This window comes from Felis catus, chromosome A2, assembly GCF_018350175.1.
Source record: "Felis catus isolate Fca126 chromosome A2, F.catus_Fca126_mat1.0, whole genome shotgun sequence".
Classification (NCBI taxonomy): Eukaryota; Metazoa; Chordata; class Mammalia; order Carnivora; family Felidae; genus Felis; species Felis catus.
In genome coordinates, this window is record NC_058369.1 from 52,861,378 (window position 1) to 52,878,658 (window position 17,281).

Consider the following 17,281-nt stretch of genomic DNA (forward strand, 5'->3'; position numbering starts at 1 on the left):
TCTCTATTACTTCCTAATTTCCTTGTGATATTCTCCAAAATTTTGGATACTCAACAAAATTTTGTTGCCTATCTTCCAGATTACCAAATTTGTTTTTAATCACATCTGCCTAATTCTCAAGCAGATGTGCTTAACCTTTTAAGTTCAATAATACTAGTTTAAATTTCCATGAACTTTATTGCATAATCTTTTTTCATACCAGGCTATTTTCTAACATATTCACCATCTCACATCTTTTTGAAGATACCAACTAATATGTTTTCAGCTTCTCCTATATTCCCCAAATTCTGCTTAGTCTGGGTCTTTCTTTCATCCTATGTGTTTTCCATGAATGCTGGATGACCCTTTGACATTCATTCACACTTCAGAATAAAAGACGAGGTCAATCAACAAGGGCAGCTAATGCATGTCGGGGCTAGCGGCAGGTCTTTCCTTGGGGAGAGTCCCCATTCGGCTCTATGTAAGAGTAGAAGAGGTGTCCAGTGACGGGCTTTGCTTTGGGGTGTATGAGTGGGAAACAAGCAAGAAAATAGGCTGGGAGACAAATACACAAAACTGCCGAGATAAGAAAGTTCCCTTTAGTGGGGAAGGATTTTTGTGGACACTGCCTATGGGAAGGAAGGCTTACATTGTCTTGCCCACCCTGCTTTTTGTTGGGGGTGACCACCCTAATGTTAAGCTCCACTCTGCTTCTCTCTCAGATCCCTACCCCCACCTGAGCAGTCCTCCCCTGAGGAGACCTCACATTTTTCACAGTACAGGTCTCAGCTCTTAGCTGGAGGGTCACAGTTATAAATGGAATACTGTAGTTTCTCGAATTTGGCTCTAGGGCCCCTTCCTGTCAGTAGCGGTTAGGTTAGTCACCGTAAACTCTGCTTTTAATTCCATTTTCTTTTGCACCTGTGTTTTGGGTTATGATTTTTTAATTTTTATTTCCTTTTGTCAATCTAACCCCATCTGTTTCCAATTTTCCAGGAATTCTTCTTAACTTTTGGTCTACTAAAGGTAGGTACATTTTCTGGTTTTCTAACAGTATAACAGATTTTCTTTTAATGTCTGTATTTTGTTATTTTAAAGGATTTTTGGTAAGAAGGGTGCTAAAGGCATATATTCAGGCTGACATTTTATCCCCAAAGTCCAGTTTGTTTTACAAAGTTCCTAAATGAAATATTCCTTTGTAATTTAAACTCTTTTATTCAAAGCACCCCAACTAACACTTTGCTAAGGAAAAGAAAAATCACTCTTCTCAACCCTTGCTTACTGCTGAACAAAACAGATTTCTGCTTTTTCAAGTTCATTAAAAAAGTGACTACAATCCAGTTAAACATGGCAAGTTCCATGAAAGAAACGACATTTAATATTTTTCAGAGAAACACACACACACACACACACACACACACACACACACACACACACACATAAAATCTGATGAGAAAGGCAGTCCTAGAGAAAGAAATGGTAACTTCTCCAGATTTCAAATGGAAAGATTTATTCATTTCATTTACAAGGGATCAAGAGTTTGATCCAATAAATAGGCAGTTACAATAAATCTAAAACCACTAAGGATATAGCAGTTTGATATCTCAAACTTGGCTCTATTTCCCCTAAAAGTGAAAACCCAAACGTATTGCTTCTGCAAATTACACCCACATCAAATATCAATTCAATAAGTATTTCATAAGTGTGTAACATAAATCTTTAAAGAAAGCAAAGCAGGGGCACCTGGGTGACTCAGTCGGTTAAGTTTCTGACTTTAGCTCAGGTCATGATCTCGTGGTTCATGAGTTCAAGCCCCGTGTTGGGCTCTGTGCTGACAGCTCAGAGCCTGCAGCCTGCTTCAGATTCCACGTCTCCCTCTCTCTCTGCCCCTCCCACATTCACACTCTGTCTGTGTGGGTCTCTCAAAAATAAAGAAATATTAAAAAAAAATTTTTTTAAAGAAAGCAAAAGCAGATGAAGACAACATGTGGCCTGTCCTTAAACAACAGAAAATCTAAATAAGAAGAAAAATTAATCCAAATTAATTTCCATATCAAGTTAATGATAGATACTAGGAGAGAGTTTAATATTAAATATCACCTCTTCAGCTCTTAAAGAATTACCATAGTCATGGGGCACCTGGGTGGCTCAGTCAGTTAAGCATCCGACTTTGGTTCAAGTCATGATCTCACCGTTTGTGGGTTCGACTCCCGCATCTGGCTCTGTGCTGACAGGTCAGAGCCTGGAGCCTGTTTCAGATTCTGTGTGTCCTCTCTCTCTGCCCCTCCCTCGCTCACACTCTGTTTCTCTCAAAAATAAACATTACCAAAAAAAAGAAAAGAAAAAAGAAAAGAACTGCTATAGTCATTCCCAACCACAATGAGAGAAGGGAGAGAAGCTAAAGTAAATTGCTTTTTTAAAAAACCTATTATTAAAAAAAATAAATAAAAAATAAAAAAATAAAAATAAATAAAAAACCTATTATTACAGGTTATGTTAACAGAAGTATTGAAACTAGACCAAAAAGCATATACTAGATACTTACAAGACAATCTTGGCAAGGAAATGCTTGTTTGGCTCACATGAAATTCTAAAAATCTAGACATTTTACATAAAAATCCAGGATTCAGTTTGTCTTAAACAATCAGAAAATTTGACAAATCCAGCCCCATAGTCCCATGTGAAAGCAGAAACCAGGAGCCAGTGGCATGCTAGTAAATGGTAACAAGTGGCTGTGTTGGGAGGAAAAAACAAAAAAGCCCACATCTGTGGCTTTTGCCATGGTGTAAATACCCCCACCGTGGCTGAGGACAAGTGTCCAACATGAGGTCCCAGCTGAGATGCACACAGCTGGCTCTCAGGAGCCAGCTCTGACAGTGACTGCAGCTAGATGATGGCTGCCTCCTGGAAAGGGGTCAAGAGCTGTGTTCTCCAGGATTCCCTCCTCCCTAAGGTCTTACACTTGGCAGCTTCGTGCACTTGGCACCAGTCTGCCCTCCCACCCCCTGCTATTCCCTCCACCCCAAAGAACTCCAGATCAAAGCTGGTGGCAGTACCAGGTACACTATACCCAGATCACACACAAAAATCATTGCTTAGGTCCCAGGGCACCAAATGGGTCAGTCAGTTACATGTCCGATTTTAGCTCAAGTCATGATCTCAAGGTTCGTGAGTTCAAGCCCCGCACTGAGGAGCCAGGGGTGGCAGAGAAGACAGTGACTCCCAACGGTGAGTTTAGAAGACATACTCAACAAATGGCTGCAGGTGCGGGGGATGTGCGGAGAAGATCCTGATTAGGGCAGCGATTCTCCAGATGCAGAGAGGGAAAGAGAGAACCCCCCAGGAGGGAGGAACATGCTGGGAAGCAAAGGGGACACTGAGGAAGATGGGCATCAAATGAAAAAATAAGTAGTTCATCCAAGGAGTCTCAACTCTGACATTTTAAATTGAATTGCAACCGACATTAAAATTAGCTCATTATATTTTCATGTGTATTAAAGGAAAGTGTGGATTTCTAAAGACTGAGAAATATTGGGTTAAAAGAAACATAATAAACCATCCTCAAGTGGCTAAAGAGCTATTCAGTGGAAGAATCTATTTCCAACATCCATTATCCTAATTAACAAGCCATTATTTCCACCGGCAGAGATCCATTTCTAACAGGTAGTATGCTAATTTGAGTTGATATAAAAGCACAAAAACTAGCAGAGACATTTGTAGGAGCGATCTCTGGAGGGCAGCCCTTCTGACTATATGCCAGGTGCTGACCCTGGGAGGCAACCTTTGATTAAAGTGGCTGACCACACCTAGAGTGCCTTAAGTTAGCACATAAATACTATCCCGCCTTATGTTTTATGAACCTTTTAAAAGTAAAATAAACTTTTGGGAGATGGTATTTTCAATGCCACTGTTCAGAAAAGGGAAATAATTGAAAGCACAAAGCATATTATTAGTGAATCCAACCTTTAGAAAGGGCAGTAAATTCAGTCCTTATTTTGAAAATCAAAAGGCTTGGGAACACGGAGTCAGAGGAGGCAGCTCCCCAAGACCACGTGATTCCCTGCCCTGGAGAATGTTGCACTCCCCACCCCAGCAACAGCTGCCACTCAGTTATTAACTGAGCCTCTGACAATCCTGGCGTGGGACTGCATACGAAGGCACAGAAAGGAGAGACATAGGGCAAGTGTTTTGTTTTGTTTCGGTTTTTTTACACTTTAATCTTGAATTCGGCATCCAACTTTTCCAAGCTTAATTTTTTCTCTGACACCTCCCACTCAGCCTACTGCAAAAGTTCTTGTTATAACCATCAGATGAAAATGTTTGGCAAACTATTATTATCAAGTGGAATACAGTACTCCTTTTGGTTTTGTACATTATTAGTAGTAATAGTGACCATTGTAATGAGTCATTTTTGCTAGTGTTAAAAAAATTAATTCCTTAGAGACGAGCCTTTTACTACAGCAGTTACTTTACTACCAACAGAGGTTTATAAAATGCCAACCACATGCCTCAAATGGCACGTGCTTGGAATATGAAGTGGTGCGGAACAGGACCCTTGCCTTGATCAAGTCTAGGATCTAACAGACTCAAAGAACCTTAGGTCAGAGAGTGTGGCCACCCACCCACTGCCAACTCTCTTCTACAATGACTAAACAGTGGTTATCTCTTCTCCGCTTGAACACTTCAGCAATAAGGGATCTGTTACTCAGTGAGGCCACCCATGCCATCAGACCCTCTTAACTGAAAGACATTTACTAGAAAAGAAAGTCCCATATAAAGAGAAGTTCTGTGGGGCCCCTGGGTGGCTCAGCTGGTTAAGCGTACGACTCTTGATTTCGGCTCAGGTCATGATCTCATGGTTTGAGATGGAGCCCTGCAGACGGCTCTGCACTGACAGCGTGGAGCCTACCTGGGATTCTCTCTGTCCCTCTCTCTAACCCTCCCCCATTCATGCCGGTGCTCCCTCACTCTCTCTCAAAATACATAAGTAACCTTAAAAAAAAAAAGTTCTGTGGCAGTGGGCATCTGAGTCATGGACACACAAGAGAAAGAACAGTTCCTATGGTTCCTAAATACGTGCTACCACACATCCTAAATATTTCACTGATTACAGCTACTTAACACTTATGAAATGCTATTTCACTGGTTGGGAAACATTTTCCAAAGAAAAACGTCTTTGCTAACTTATTACTGAAGGTAGTAAAACAGAAGTTTTGTATGTATGTATGTATGTATGTATGTATGTATGTATGTATGTATACACTTTCAATCATTCAGCAGTCAAGTCTTCAATGCCCTCCCTCTGAGAAGGCATACAGAGAAAAATTAAGGGCTTAAGCTTCAGAGTCCAGCTACTTGACTTCAAATCTCAGCACTGCCACATCACTTAAGGATCCTTATTTATTAGTATAATCAAGTACTGTAATTAGTATTCAAATTACTTAAAGTATGTAAGCCTCAGTTCCCTTCTCTAGAAAATGGGACTCATTAAAACACCTACTTAACAAGGTTTTCATGAGAACAAAACGAGGTAATACAGTGATTAAACTGAGGTCCACAGACAAAGCTCAGAGGTCTGTGACAATTTTTACTTGTGTTGTTATTTCAAACAGAATCTTTTTAAAAATCTGACATAAGCAGGACCGCCTGGGTGGCTCAGTTGGGTAGAAACATGTGACTCTTACTCTCCAAGTCATGAGTTCAAGTCCCACACCAGACCTAGCGTTTACTTTAAAAAAAAGAAAATCTGGGGTTGGGGGACGAGAAATCTGACATAACCATATTCTGAATCAGACATCTACGATACAATGAGGTATACTGGCACATGATTTCAGAGATGTTTGCATTTCTTCCTAGTCTAATGAGAAAATGACAGAAATTAAGTCTAATATGAAATTGAAACATCTGCACTAGGAAAAACATCACCACCATCTGTGCAATGACGTACCTTCTTACAAGAGTGTGCAAAGATAAAAGTGGGGAGGAAACTGTATCAGAGGACACACAGCAGTACAGGCACCCTGACATTGAAGAATCAACCCCAGCGTGGCAGCGGTATCATACTAGTGGAAGAGGCTTTAGTTGTAGCCCATTACTATCTACTGTATCATGCCTAACTTTTATGGCTATATTTAAATTATAAATTCATATTCTGGTTATGACACTGTACACGAACTAATGCATAAAGGTTTTACGCCTATTACGCTTATATATTTAAGTAACATTTTAATAAAGATAAGCATTTTATGATTATGCAAGACAGTATTCTCATTTGTAGGAAACATATTACTTAGGAGTAAAGAGGCATGATACCTCCTACTCTCGGGTGTTTCAGGAAAAATAATCTGCATATACATATGTATATATATAATCTGCATTTACATATGTATATGCAAATATATGCACATATACATGAGAGAGACAGTGTCAAAGGAAATGGTACAAAATATAAATGGCTAATTTGGTTAAAGAATACATGATAGCCAAGGAATTACAGCACCTGACACTTAGGGGGATCTAGCCCCTCCTTAAAGATCCAGATCCAGAATTCCCCAAAGAATATTATTAGACCAATGACTCTCAGCTGGGAAGAGGGACCCAACATCAGAATCACCGAGTCAGGCATTTTCAGAATGCTTACAAACACCCGTTCTTCCTCTCTTTGGGAATCATTGCCACAGTAAGCTACTGTCATGGATGGAAATGCGTGGTATCCCTCTCAGGTGTTTTAAGATACCAAGAATAAAAATAACTAATGCAATAAAACAAAACCATCAAATTGGGCTACAAATGATCAGATGGGTGTCCTCTCCATCAGTGCCTATTGGGTAGGCTCAACAGTGTCACGGTACAGTTAGGAGCACACTTTAGGGAACAAGATGGAGCTAATTAGATTTAACCAAAGGGGAGTAACCAGAATTTGAGCCCTGACTCTAAAATGTGGGAACAATATAGCCTGAGAACATGGAAGAAGTGTGTCTAAACAGTCACGTTTGCTCACAACTGGTGTGCCAAGACCTCCTGTCCTCTTGAAAGGAACTGATGATGTCATTCCTGTCTAGTCACCGATATATTCCAGCATGTCTGAATCCTCTGGCTCACTGTATTTTCATGACCCATGTGTTAGTCAAGTCTTCCCAGCACCTAAATGGAGGAGCCAGCAGCAAGTTTATCCAACAAAAGAGATATAAAGCAAATCATGTTTTTTCAAGTGCATTCATTAGTGAATCCTAAAGTCTATTTAATGAGTCATGACCCAACTTTCATAAAAACAAAGCAGAATATAAAGAACAGAACAGGCACATCTCCATGCACTCAGGGTAATTTCTGCTTCATGAAGCTTTTGTATCATTTATGTCAATATATCAGTACAATATAAATGCTTTTCTACCCTGTGCCATGGTCAGAAATGTTTGAAAGGTACCCTAACAGACGCTGGGAGGAAAAACAAGAGACTGAGAGGATAGAGGAAGAAAGAGACAGGAGCAGATCCAGCCAATATGCTCAAAGCAAAGTGGTGGCTAAAGCCCCTGTAACCTGTGCACACAGCAGCCAGTTACTATACTCATGCAGAGGCTGGTCAGGATCTTGCAGGAAGGAAGCTTACCTGTGAAAACAGGACACGAGTGCAACTGCTCATCATGTTATAATTAATCAGATAAGCTTTTTTTTCCTTTTTAAGGCAAAATAGACTACAACCTATATACATGAAAATATCCCATGTATCGAGGGGGCATCAGTCCCCTCTAATAAGAAAAGCTTGTATTCCTGGCCATTCTTTACTTGGAAGGATTATGGTAATTTACACTTCATCATTCAGTCAACTTGCAGTGAACTTCACCAAGTGAGGAGTTCGTGAATTTCTAGGAGCAAGTGGGTGCAGCAGCAACCCCTACAAAGACTGGCTTCTGTTCCTGTTCTCCCCACTTCAATCACACCAACTTTATCCCATTTTTCCTGATCGTATGCACGCTCATCAGAGCGAATCCAAAGTGCTATCTCCTCCACCAAAATCCTCAAAACCAAAATTTCACAGTTCTTAAAATTATTTTTTTAATGTTTATTTATGAGAGAGAGAGAGCACGCACAAGCAGGGGAGGGACAGAGAGAGAGGGACAGAGGATTGAAAGCAGGCTCCGCCCTGACAGCAGCAAGCCCAATGTGGGCCTGAACTCACTAACAGCAAGATCATGACCTGAGCCAAGGTGAGACACTCAACTAACTGAAGCACCCAGGTGCCCCTCAAAATTATTTTATTCTAAGTGAAGACGTCAGCAGATACAAGATCTTCTCATCAGAAGCCACATGAACAAAATTACCAAAAATATTTTGTAAAAATCACAATAAAGTAAAGTATGTTAAAGACGCACCAAAGTGGGGGCACCTGGGTAGCTCGGTGGGTTAAGCGTCTGACTTCGGCTCAGGTCATGATCTCACGGTTGGTAAGTTAGAGCCCCACATCGGGTTCTGTGCTGACAGCCCAGAGCCTGTTTCAGATTCTGTGTCTCCCTATCTCTCTGCCCCTCCCCTGCTTACTCACTTGCTCGCTCTCTCTCTCAAAAATAAAGCAAAACATTAAAAAAAAATACATAAATTAAAAAAAAAAAGACGCACCAAGGTGTTGTTCTAAACATCAGTGCTAATGTGTCTTATCCTCAAATTTTGTTCAATTTTGACTACTAAAAATAAGCCTGGAAAAAGGTTGGGGTCATCCCAGCACCAGCATTAATTACGACTGAAAGAAGAGATTCCTGCAGCACAGGGAAAAATGGGCAATCTCATGTTGTATTCTCATTAAGTACCTTCCAGGATTACCCTGGGTGCTGATTAAATCAATGTCTCATGAGCGGTGGAATGATTATTTTAAGTAAATGTATTCCTTCTAGGCCATCCAGATAAGTGACTATTGTGTGACTACAAAACCACCATTTCACTATTGACTTCAGCTCTACAGTGTACCATTGAGATATTTCCTCTATTCTCTGCTAGTAGACATAATGAAGCCTTAAGGCTATCAGGTATTACAGATTCAAGTCCTAATAGGTACTGTTCTCTTCAAAATACTCAAACAATAACATCTTCAAAAATGCCTAAGTTTTCAGTTCTCCATGAGCAAAAGAAAAGAGAATCATTTAGGTCACCTACAGGAGTCGGGAAACCGATCTCAAGTAGTAGAACATTTTTCTGTTTGTAATAAGACACCCAAATCAGATTACATACACAAGACTTTTTTAAATGTTGAGGAGAATGCTAAATGTAAGAGCAATTTACAACAAAAGCTAAAATAGAACTAATCTGGGACAGAGAAAGCTGATTCAGGCTGAACAAGCCCAAGTAGGTCTTAAGAAATCTACTGGAAGACTCTGAACTTAATGCTCAACTTTGCCTATAAATAGAATAAATTTTCACATACTTACATGACTAGATAATAGAAAATACAATGAATGCCTGGTTTTTGAGGTCTGTGCTCCTGTGGGTGATGATGCACAGAGCATCATAGCAAAAAAGTTTCTCAAAAATGTTGCCTGATGTTAATAATAATGACTATAGACATCTTTGGACTTTTTCCCTCTTCTTTAAACATAAAAAATGATCCTGAGAAACTAAAGTCATTCCAGAGGGATTCCAGAATCATGCCAGAGTCCAAAGAAGAATATTCCAGAATGAAGGCTACTCTGTAATCGTTCTGGCCTTGTATATGCATATATCCTTACTCTGCAAATCATTAACAGATGTGTTGAACACAGGAAGAAAGTAAGAATTCCTCTCTCCCTTGGCATTATCGTTCTATTTCTATCACCAAGTATGCCCAGTCTCCCCCTTCTATGCATTTTATAGCTGCAAGTGTCTACGTTCATAAGCTCCATAAAGGCAGTGGCTGTCCCTTGTTCATCTATGTGTGCCCCTTTTACATAAGAATTCAACCCTTGTTCATTGAACTGGTAACTATACAGGTCTCCTGCCTGAACACAGTGACCCTGAAGCTGGGCTCCAGAATCGAACCTGAGAAGGTAGGAGAAAAAGAGAAGACACTTTTACTCTCTACATCCAGGACACGAAGGGCGGCCTCAAGGTCATTACTTCCATTTTTCATTTTATGAACACTACCTTGTTTTACTGATCCTAACTAAATGCGGGCATTATACAACAGAAATTAAAAATACTACCTAGGGGCACCTGAGTGGCTCAGTTGGTTAAGCATTCGACTTCACCTCAGGTCATGATCTCACAGGTCATGGGTTCAAGTCCTGCCTTGGGCTCGATGCTAACACCTCAGAGCCTAGAGCCTACTTCAGTTTCTGTGTCTCCCTCTCGCTCTGCCCTTCCCCCACTCACTATTGGGCGCACGCTCTCTCTCTCTCTCTCAAAAATGAATAAACATTAAAAAAAGTTTTGTAATACTGTCTAATAAAGTATAAAAACTTCTAAATTAACTATATTCATACTTAATGAAGCTTGTAACTAGCTATTCAAGTCAGCAACATGTACTGCAATCTTAGAGACATAAAGGAGCTTTTCATGCTTTTCAGCAATCTTAGATAAAAGCCCACAACCTGAGTTGCCTCTCCCTAACTTAGCGTCCCTAGGAATGATACATAACATCCCTGAGTTTCAATTTCTTTAGGGAGGGATAATTATACTACACCAATGGATAGTTATATCCCCCCCCCCCCCACAACAATCCAAAACCTAAATAAATGTAAATTATGCAAGAGGTTTAAAAAAAAAAAAAAAAACCCTCTAATTGTTACCTCATCCAATCACTAGTTTAAAGATAACCTCGCGGGCGCCTGGGTGGCGCAGTTGGTTAAGCGTCCGACTTCAGCCAGGTCACGATCTCACGGTCCGTGAGTTCGAGCCCCACGTCAGGCTCTGGGCTGATGGCTCAGAGCCTGGAGGCTGTTTCCGATTCTGTGTCTCCCTCTCTCTCTGCCCCTCCCCCGTTCATGCTCTGTCTCTCTCGGTCCCAAAAATAAATAAACGTTGAAAAAAAAAAATAATAAAAAAATAAAGATAACCTCGTGTGAGTGTTGGTGTTAGGAGAGGGTGGGAAGACCCAGGCACACTGATAATACACAGGACTAGAATAAGCCCAACCACAAGCCAACAAAACTGCCCAAAGTGAACAGATTATGGCAATCCCCACCAGGAGCCAAGAGCTAAGATAGGCACTATCTATACAATAGCCCATTTAATCCTCACAAATACTTTGTGTTATTTCATGTTAGGAATGAGGAAACTGAGGCTTAGAAAAATAAAAGTCCTAGACAGTAAAAAGGCAGAGCTTACATTTTAAGGATATGCACTTTCCAGTCTGTCTATTCATTAAGACTTAAATTGGAAAGTAGTTCATCTTTAAGAATTTATAGTGTATACTGTATGCTAGCCAACTTGACAATACATTACATTTTTTAAAAATCTATAAAGAACTTATCAAACTCAATACCCAAAAAGCAAATAATCCAGTGAAGAAATTGGCAAAAGACATGAACAGACACTTTTCCAAAGAAGACATCCAGATGACTAACAGACAGATGAAAAGATCTCAACATCACTCATTATCAGGAAAATACAAATCAAAACCACAGTGGACACCACCTCACATTGGTCAGAATGGCTAAGATTATCAACTCAGGAAACAACAGATGTTGGTGAGGATGCGGAGAAAGGGGAACCCTTTTGCATTACTGGTGGGAATGCAAACTGGTGCAGCCACTCTGAAGAACAGTATGGAGGTTCCTCAAAAAATTAAAAATAGAACTACACTATGACCCAGCAATTGCAATACTAGTTTTTATCCAAAGGATACAGAAATACGAAAATGCTGATTTGAAGGGGCACATATACCCCAATGTTTACAGCAGCTCTATCAATAATAACCAAAGTATGGAAAGAGCCCAAATGTCCATCAACTGATGAATGGATAAAGAAGATAAAGTGTGTGTGTGTGCATGTATGTGTATATAATGGAATATTACTCAGCAATCAAAAAGAAATAAATTTTGCCATTTGCAACAATATGGATGAAACTAGAATGTATGCTAAGCAAAATAAGTCCATCAGAGAAAGACAAATATCATATGATTTCACTCATATGTGGAATTTAAGAAACAAAACAGAAAGGAAGGAAAAATAAGCTAAAAACAGGGAGGCAAACCATAAGAGAATCTTAAATACAGAAAACAGGGCTGCTGGAGTGATGTTAGTGGGGGGATGGACTAAATGGGAGATGGGCAATAAAGAGGGCACTTGTTGGGATGAGCAATGGGTACCATACATAAGTGACAAATCACTAAATTCTACTCCTGAAACCATTATTACACTATATGTTAACTTGGATTTCAATAAAAAAATAAAAATTAAATAAAAAAAGAATTTAGAGTGTATAAAAGCTCAACCTTATTAATTTTTTTGTTTTTAGCATTTTAGTGCTTAGAAAAAGAAAACTTGGTTCCCACATAAAACAGTCACCCTTGCAAATACTGTTCAGCAAGCAATTTTAACTTTGAAAAAGAACTTATTTAAAAACTTAAATAAAAACTTACTAAAAACCTAGGATGAGCAGGAAAACCACTTTAACACATTGTGGAATAACCTCATGGAGAACAATGTCATGTTCTTTTTCCTTTCACCTGTCCCCCACCACATTAGTGAATTTTCCCCCCAATATTTGCTGTTTCTCGCTCATGCAAATGGAATTTTCAAGACTATTTTCCATCACATACATACGTGCTACCTATGACAGAAATGCTCTTGGATGATTTTTTCCACCTCTACTTCTCTCCTGGTCAATTTGTCTGTCAAACAACACGTATTTATGTAAACTTCCAGAGTCCCTAAGTGTCTCTTAAGGACTATCTTCACTCAAGAGCTGGGAAGTCAGGAAGGACAGGACTTCCTCGAGTTAACCCTTGGAGCTGTGGTATCCAAAGATGACATTTACAAGACTTACATGTTCTAGCACTTGAAAATGAAAAGGAGAATACTAAGTTGTTCTGAGAACAACCAAAGTTAACTGCACATAACCATCAAACTGTGTGGAGAAACACGTGAGTCTATGATAATGCAGGAGACAAGGGGACACGGGTAAAAAGTGCTTTAAAACAGGTTCATGACTTACGTTTTTCATCATCAGCATGCACAAGAGACGCTGCCCTTGACAAAACATCCAATGGCGTCTCCATTCCTGGTTGGAGCCTAGACGGAAAAAAAAAGAGAGACAAAGAATAGAATTTAAAGAGAATTCAAAGGACTCCTTAAGAATTCTGGTAGTTAACAATTAGAATGATTCCCCCATGAAATGCAAATCACAATCCTGAGGATGAAAATCTTCCCAATCTGTGAAGAAATGCAGTGGATTTGGTTCAGGCACAAATAGAGGAAAGGGTTAAATTCCATTCTGTGTACTAAGCTAAACCTTGCAGATTCCAGGAAACAGCTAGTGTTAGAACTAAAAGAAGGGATATTGTGAATATTCATGCCCATGTTATTTGTGCTTATAAATGTTTATGTGCGTGCATAAAAACATGCCCATTCAGACAGACCAAGTAAAAAACAGCTTTGGAACAAAGGCTACTCTATGAACGTAGTGGTACTACCAGTCTGAGATTTCTGTTGTGGTGGTGGTGGTTGTTGGTTTATTAGTTTTAACAAAAATGACTAAGCTCGAACCATTCTGTTCATTCACCTACTTAGCTGAGAGACTCTTTGCGACCTTGTCACTTAATATACTCAATGTACTAGTGAAAGGTCTGTGAATTCTAGGGGTGAGTTAAATGGTATTTGAAGTCCAATAAGAATCTTTATTTTAAAATGAGTTAAATGGCATTTTAACTTAAGGAGTATTCTAAGGCCAATATGTTTATCTTTCTTTAAAATTTTTTTTATGTTTATTTTTGACAGAGAGACAGAGACAGAGAGAGAGAGAGCAAGAGAGAGAGAGAGCAAGAGCGAGAGCATGAGTACGGGAGGGGCAGAGAGAGAGAGAGGGAGAGGGAAACACAGAATCTGAAGCAGCCTCCGGGCTCCGAGCTGTCAGCACAGAGCCCGACGCGGGGCTCGAATTCATGGACCGTCAGATCATAACCTGAGCCGAAGTCAGATGCAAACAGACTGAGCCACCCAGGCGCCCCTGTGTATCTTTATTTTAAAATATGTTTTGGGGAGCCTGGGTGGCTCAGTCGGTTAAGCATCTGACTTCAGCTCAGGTCATGATCTCAACGGTTCGTGAGTTCGAGCCCCACATTGGGCTCTGTGCTGACGGCTAGGAGCCCGGAGCCTGCTTCAGATTCTGTGTCTCCCTCTCTCTAACCCTCCCCTGCTTGCATTCTCTCTTTCTCAAAAATAAATAAACATTTTAAATATGTTTTGTGAGTACCCACTATCACCACCACCCATCACCAATTTATCTAGTGCCATGTTTTCTAATAAGCCTGGGTTTTATTTTTAATTCTGTTTTCTTAAATTACAGCACACATATAAAAGCAAAGACTGCAGGACATTTAAAGATGGTGGGTGGAAAACCTAGAAAATCAGGCCACCTCGCCCAATTTTTCTTTTCCAGATTACTTACACACACACACACATACACAGGCACACATACACAATTACTGGGAAAACAGACATACTCTATTAGTTCAACTGAGAGAAATATCTTCCTAACTATACCCTTTAAAGACAGCAATGGAACACCTGCTTGGGATTCTCTCCCTCCCTCTCCCTCTGCTCCTACCCTGCTCACATGCCCACACTCTCTCAAAAAGATAAATTAATTAAAAAAGACACTCAGCATTTAATCAGACTTCTTCAACATTTACTGAGTAACTACTAGGTATGTGCCAGTTACAAGACATGGTGGATCAGCTTGCTTTATAATATTCGTATTTCAGGTCCCCAAAGAAACATCAAGTCTTGACTGGCAACGTAATTTCATTCAACAAACGTGAACTATGGGGACGCCTGGGTGGCTCAGTCAGTTAAGGGTCCAACAGCAGCTCAGGTCATGATCTCACTGTTGGCTTCTGAGCCTGAGCCCCACGTAGGGCTCTCTGCCCACAGAGCCCACTTCGGATCCCATCTCCCTCTCTCTCTCTGCCCCTCCCCTGCTCATTCTCTCTTTCTCTCAAAAATAAATAAACATTAAAAAAAAAATTAGCTACTAGGTGCTGCCAAGGTAGGAAAAAAAAAAATCAAAGGCCAGTAGTTGTTCTCAAAGAGCTTTCAACCTGTACAGTAGACGTGCCTACAAGAAAGTAGTTTAAGGCAGTGTTTTCTAAAGTGTTTTGCACTATATGTTCATATTTTACAAGAAAAAATTTTTCTAGAAATAAGTTCAGGAAACACTTAAGTAAACCGAATTAAGCAGCTTCCTGTGCTTGGAATATACTGCTAGGCATTCCTCCTGCAGAGGCTCAGGCAGTGGGGGTATTTACCTCTGGATAGATGAAATCTCTCAAATTTCACTGGCCATTCATTTAACCTGAAACATCTCTTAGGGAACACTTAGGGAAATAATGGATTAAGGTAAAGTGTGCTAAGTGCCACAACAGTGGTATAAACAAAATCCTATAGAAATACAGATGAATTCTGAAAGACTGTAGAGAAAACAGAATCATGAGCTGAACCTCTGAAGAATGGATAGAAAAGTTCTTCCAAAATGGAAGAACAAAAGGACAATCTATTCAGGAACAAGTTGCCCCAATCAGCTAGAAGACAAGAATAAAACGGGAATAGGAAGTTAGGAGACAGGGATGGGAGTTTCGATCGGGGCCACATTATGGAAGGACTGAGGGCTCTGACAAAAGTTGGGTTTGATTGTGTACGTGTTAGGGATCCACTGCAACCTCTGAGCAGAGAACTGACTTGGTCATCTACATATTCAATGAAAATTATTCTGATAGGACCATGTAGTCCCATTCTACAGAATGGGAAGCTAAAGACAGGGTAAACAATATCAAAGAGCTATGCAGAAGGTAATGAGGGGCACTGTTAAGGGAGCTGTGGGGACAGGAGAAAACCAGAGACAAACTGACAGGGTTTGGAAGGTCTCGAAATGTGAGAGGAGACAAAGACAAATACTGTTTAGTTTCTTATATGTGAAATCTAGAAGAAAAACAAATTAATCGAGACAGAGAACAGTTTGCTGGTTACAGGGTGGGGTAAGGAGGGGATAGGTGAAAGTGGTCGACAAAAATAAATCAATTGCTCATCAACACCAGAAATGGGGGCTGTCAGTCACTGCAAGAGCAGTGACGTCATAAACCAGAGTTCATTTCTTCTTTTTCAGAGACAAGGGAAGAGGAGTAAAATCAGAAGAATAAAAGAAAATGTAATGGCATTCACATTCATAATCGTCTTGGTAAGATAGAAAAGATCACCTCCTGAGAGTAAGGATTTTTGAACTTGTTCAAAGAAGAAGAGAGGTTTGCTGAACTCCCAAGAACTCCGTCTTACCGTCTTTAAGCCAGTTTCCTATTCAGGCAAGATTTGGGCTTAAAGCCTTTTATTTGGATTAAGTAAATGCTGATAAGTATTCTACTCCATAATATAGAATTTAGACTCAAATTCCTTAATTTCCCCATGAAACTGAAGTTCTGAATGACCTTGCCTTCCTGATCACACACTCTTGACTCTCCGCCAGCAACGTGAAAATTCTAAACCCAAATAGATATCCATTAACAACACATGCCTTAAGTTATGCAAATTACAAGTGTTGTGCATAGAAGCAAAATATCAAAGCATAAAAACATCAAATAACACAAAGAAGTAGATGCAGAATTTTAGCATCTAGGAGATTACATATTTAAATGTATTCAGATACCATGAATTCCAAACCTCCAAGCGACTTAACGTTCAAAGTAGGCAGATAAGAGATTAGGTGTTTAAGGTTCACCTGCAAGGCACCTGCCATCTGCTGCAACCTTATTAATGAAACCAACCAATTTTTATTACACAATTATTCTGAGTTCAGGGAAGTACTCAAGAGAAGAAAAGAGAAACAGAAGATAAGATCTCTGCTTTCAAGGAGTTACGTTCTTGTTTGTGAACATTAAGTATAAGGAATAAGATAACAGACAAATCTTTTAAGGGACTAGGATAACAAACAAATTTAAAAGAGCATAATAAAAGACAATATATAATTTAAAACCAAAATGTGTACTGTGTGATAAAAGAGAGATGAGCATCAGCTCAAAGCGTATACCTTGCAAACATCTATTCTTTGGTTGGTGTGCACATATGTGTGCCTCTAAAAGCCACTTCAAAGATTCCCTTCCCTAGTTTCTCTCCCTCAGGCTGTCAGGCT

At 39.8% G+C, this 17,281-nt stretch overlaps 1 protein-coding gene across 4 annotated transcripts in view; it reads right to left on the bottom strand.

The window, feature by feature from the left end:
- The window catches only part of VGLL4 (vestigial like family member 4), a 167,483-nt gene that overhangs the window by 138,923 nt on the left and 11,279 nt on the right, over positions 1-17,281 (bottom strand). For all 4 annotated transcript variants that reach the window (XM_045051964.1, XM_045051965.1, XM_045051963.1 and 1 more), the window contains one exon: positions 13,100-13,176. In XM_045051964.1, the coding sequence (XP_044907899.1) occupies positions 13,100-13,163 (64 nt within the window). In that variant the 5' untranslated portion in view covers positions 13,164-13,176. Of the gene's footprint in view, positions 1-13,099; positions 13,177-17,281 lie in introns of those variants that run through there.